This window comes from Benincasa hispida, chromosome 1 (assembly GCF_027475165.1).
Source record: "Benincasa hispida cultivar pf3 chromosome 1, pf3_genome.v1.1, whole genome shotgun sequence".
Lineage (NCBI taxonomy): Eukaryota > Viridiplantae > Streptophyta > Magnoliopsida > Cucurbitales > Cucurbitaceae > Benincasa > Benincasa hispida.
The window spans coordinates 51,043,729-51,048,108 of record NC_143478.1 but is presented as its reverse complement, the minus strand read 5'-3'; the positions used below and the strand labels follow the sequence as shown (position 1 = coordinate 51,048,108).

At 41.8% G+C, this 4,380-nt stretch overlaps 1 protein-coding gene across 1 annotated transcript; it reads left to right on the top strand.

The window, feature by feature from the left end:
• The first annotated feature begins 1,604 nt into the window (after positions 1 to 1,604).
• LOC150038526 (uncharacterized) lies at positions 1,605 to 2,629 on the top strand. Its single transcript, XM_090313468.1, has 2 exons — positions 1,605 to 2,022; positions 2,508 to 2,629. The coding sequence occupies exons 1-2, from the start codon at positions 1,605 to 1,607 to the stop codon at positions 2,627 to 2,629; spliced, it is 540 nt and encodes a 179-aa protein (XP_090169594.1).
• Positions 2,630 to 4,380: the final 1,751 nt, after the last annotated feature.

Genomic DNA, 4,380 nt, shown 5'->3' with positions numbered 1-4,380 from the left:
TTTGAAGAAGGTATGACCGAGGAGGAAGTGAAGGACGCTCCACAAGCTCTGAAGAATAGTGGTCAACCCATAGTGGACAAGCTCAAAGAGCTGAATCTGGGCATAGCAGAGGAGTCGCGTCCGACTTTCATCAGTACATCCCTTTCGGAAGAGGAAGGGGGTGAATACATGAGTTTACTCACCGAATATAGGGATGTTTTCGCTTGGTCATACAAAGAGATTTCGGAACTGGATCCAAAGGTAGTAATCCACCAATTCACAATCAAACAAGGGTGTCAACCCATTAAGCAAGCTCAACGACGCTTTCGGCTGGAACTTATCCCCCAGATTGAGGCTGAAGTCAATAAGCTGATTGAAGCAGGGTTCATCTACAAAGTCCAACGTGGATAGCCAATATTGTCCTGGTTGGAAAAAAGAACGGGCAAGTTCGTATCTGCGTGGACTTTTGTGATATAAACAGTGCATGCCTGAAAGACAATTTTACCCATCATAGAGATCATGGTCGATGCAACAATGAGACATGAGGCTTTATCCTTCATGGATGGATCATCTGGGTATAACCAATTACGAATGGCTCTTGCGGACGAGGAAATGATGGCGTTTCGAACCTTAAAAAGGATATATTGCTACAAGGTAATACCCTTCTGGTTGAAGAACACTGGTGCTATTTATCAACGTGCCATGTAGAAGGTGTTTGACAATATGTTGCACAAACACGTGGAATGCTATGTGGATGACCTTGTGCTCAAGACCAAGTGACAACAAGAACACTTGAAATATCTAAAAACTATATTTGATCGCCTGCAAAAGTACCAGTTAGAGGTGAACCCCTTCAAATGTGTGTTTGGCATAACCTCAGGGAAGTTTCTGAGCTTCGTTGTAAGACATCGAGGGATAGAAATAGATCAATCCAAGATCGATGCCATCAAGAAGATGCCAAGGGCAAGGAATCTACATGAGTTGAGGAGCCTGCAAGGACATCTGGCCTACATCTAGAGGTTTATTTCTAACCTAGCAGGCGGCGTCAACCCTTTCAAAAATTGATGAGAAAGGGAGAAAAATATGAATGGGACAAGGCCTGTCAAAAAACCTTTGATAGCATAAAGAGGTACTGGCTCAGTCCTCCTATCTTAGAAGCCCCAGTAGCGGTCAAGCCATTGATATTGTACATCGCACTGTAAGAAAGGTCGTTGGGGGCATTATTGGCACAACAAGAAGAGAAGGGAAAAGAGCGCGCTCTCTATTACCTAAGCAGGACCTTAAACGGGGCTGATATCAACTATTCTCTTATTGAGAAAATGTTCTTTGTACTCTTCTTGGCTATAGATAAGTTGAGAAACTATATGCAAGCCTTCACAGTCCATTTAATTGCGAAAGTTGACCCAACCAAGTACGTTCTGTCTAAGCCAATCATCTTGGGGTGTTTGGCCAAGTGGGCAATCATGCTTCAGTAATACGACATCATTTACGTGGCACAAAAGGCGAGTAAAGGGCAAGCATTAGCTGACTTCTTGGCAGATCACTCGGTTCCATCAGATTGGAAATTAAGTGAATACTTTCCTGACAATACAGTTCTTTTCACATAAATCATAAGGCCTTGAGTCATGTTCTTCGATGGGGCGGCCCGAACAAGTGGTGCAAGGGCATACATCGTCCTCATTTCACCTGAAAAGCACATGCTGCCTTATAGCTTCACGCTTGCTGAATTATGCTCGAACAACGTCGCCGAATACCAAGCCTTGATAATCGGCCTCCAAATGGCTTTGGAGATTGGGGTATCTTACATAGAGATTTTCGGTGACTCAAAGTTGATAATCAATCAGCTCTTACGCCAGTATGATGTGAAGCATGATGACTTGAAGCCTTACTTCATTTATGCTCGACAGTTGATGGGAAAATTTGAAAGCATGACATTGGAACATGTCCCGAGGATGGAAAATAAGAAGGCGGACACTTTGGCAAACTTGGCTACTACCTTATCGGTTCTAGATGACTTATCTCTTAGTATATCGCTTGTCGAAGGTATGTTGTGCCTCCGGTTGAGACCACATGTGAAGAAATGAATGTATTATCAGTTTACTTAACTGACAAGGAGGACTGACAATAGCCTATTGTAGATTACCTTGAGCATGGAAGGCTTCCGGACGACCCTCACCATAAAACCGAGACTCGAAGGAGGGCTGCACATTTCATTTACTATAAAGGGGTTTTGTATCGCCGATCCCTTGAAGAACTCTTTCTGCGATGCCTTGGAAAAGAGGAGTCGACAAAGGCTTTAGAAGAACTGCATTTAGGCATATGCAGCGCACATCAATCCAGACCAAAACTATAGTTCCAGTTGAACAGAATGGGTTACTATTGGCCAAGGATAATCCAAGATTTGATGGAATACGCAAAGAAGTGCGAAGCTTGTTAATATCATGCGAATTTCATTCATCAACTGCCCGAGCCTCTGCACCCGACTATAACACCTAAGTCATCAGCAGGGCATTCTTATATCCTTGCAGCCACTGATTACTTTTCAAGATGGGCTGAGGCTATCGCTTTAAGGGAGGCTAAGAAAGAGAATGTGGTGGACTTTATTCGTACCCCATCATCTATCGGTACAGTATCTCCCACCGAATCGTGACAGACAATGGGAGAAAATTCTCTAATAGCTTAATGGACAGATTGTGTGAGAAATTAAAATTCAAGCAGTACAAGTCATCCATGTATAACACCATTGTGAATGGGTTGGCAGAGGCATTCAACAAGACGTTGTGCAACTTACTAAAGAAAATTTTCTCCAAGTTGAAAAGAGATTGGCAAGAAAAGATTGGTGAAACGTTGTGGGCTTATCGCACCACTCATCGTACCCCTACAAGAGTCACTTCGTACTCTCTCGTTTATGGGGTAGAGGTTGTCCTTGCCTTGGAAAGAGAAATTCCATCACTAAGAATGTCAGTACAAGAAGGGTTGACTACAAAAGACAATGCTAAGCTACGTCTCTAAGAATTGGAAGCACTAGACGAGAAACGACTAAAAGCTCAACAAGCGTTGGAGTGTTACCAAAAGCGAATGTTTAAAGCTTTTGATAAGCACGTAAAGCCTCGGTATTTTCAAGTTGGGGATCTAGTGCTCGTTGTAAGAAGACCTATTATCACAACAAGACATACGGGAAATAAGTTCACGCCCAAATGGGATGGGCCCTACGACGTCAAAGAAGTCTATACAAATGGAGCATACAAGATTGTTGATCAGGACGGACTAAGAATTGGCCCAATCAGTGACAAGTTTCTCAAGAATTTTTACGCTTAACAAATATTAAAAAAAATGGACTACGTTATGACTTGATCCCTGTCGTTATAAAGGGTATGTAGGTAGCTTAAAGCAATTTAATTCAGCCACGTGAAGAAAAATGAGTTCAAGCGCATAAAGAAAATAGGTACTTCCATATAAAAAAGTTTCAACATGATATAAAAAAAAAATTAAAAAATAAAAAATGAGAGAGAAATAAAAATAAGAGAGAAATGTCTTCCATATAAAAAAGTTTCAACATTACAATACGATAAATAAATCTAGCAATCAAAGAGGCCTAGAGATTACAAAATTCTTGGAGCCCCACACAACCAACACATGGGTACCTAATTGTAGTCTTTCACCTATTGCACAACCTCTAACATTTGGTGCAGCATCTTCAAGGTTTTGACGTCCTTATCAGAAATAGTAGGAGTAATCTCCATGTTGTTTCTTGCCCCTATCGTGTTGGAGGCATCAAGCTTGTGTTCATTCAGAAGATTCTCATTCTACAAGAGTTGCTTCGATATTTTGACTCGTTCAGCTTTGATGGCTGCTAGCTTCGCTAACAACTTTTCCTCTTCTTGTAAAGCTCGAGAGTCACGCTCCAGTAGTGCTTTTCTTTTAGCAAAGGCACTACTTTCTTCATATAATGTCTTCTCCAAGTGAAACATGGCCTCCTCTAGACTTTGGTTCTTATTTTCCTGGGTCAATTGAGAAAAAGAATGATGATTGGAACTGATTGTGCCTCTCCACGTTTCTATAATAGTCATCTACGAGTTTTCTAAGTGGGGGAAGATTGGCTCCACAAATGTCAGAATTTGCTACAAATATTTGGTGAGTTTTCTTTTCCAGAAAAAGGACATTCTCAAAAGGGGTATGTATGATTTTCTTCTGTATAGTTTCCCATATAACAAAGACAGCATGGCACCGAATGTCAGAAACTACATTGGTAGCACAAAATTCGGACACCCTAGAAACAACCATGGAAGCTGATTTGTCCACATGTTTGAGGAGTTTCTGGGCCACAAGAGGATGAGCCAGAGTCACCGTTGTGCCAACCAAGGCCCCATAGTCGTTCGGACATGCAGAAGTGGGCTTGTG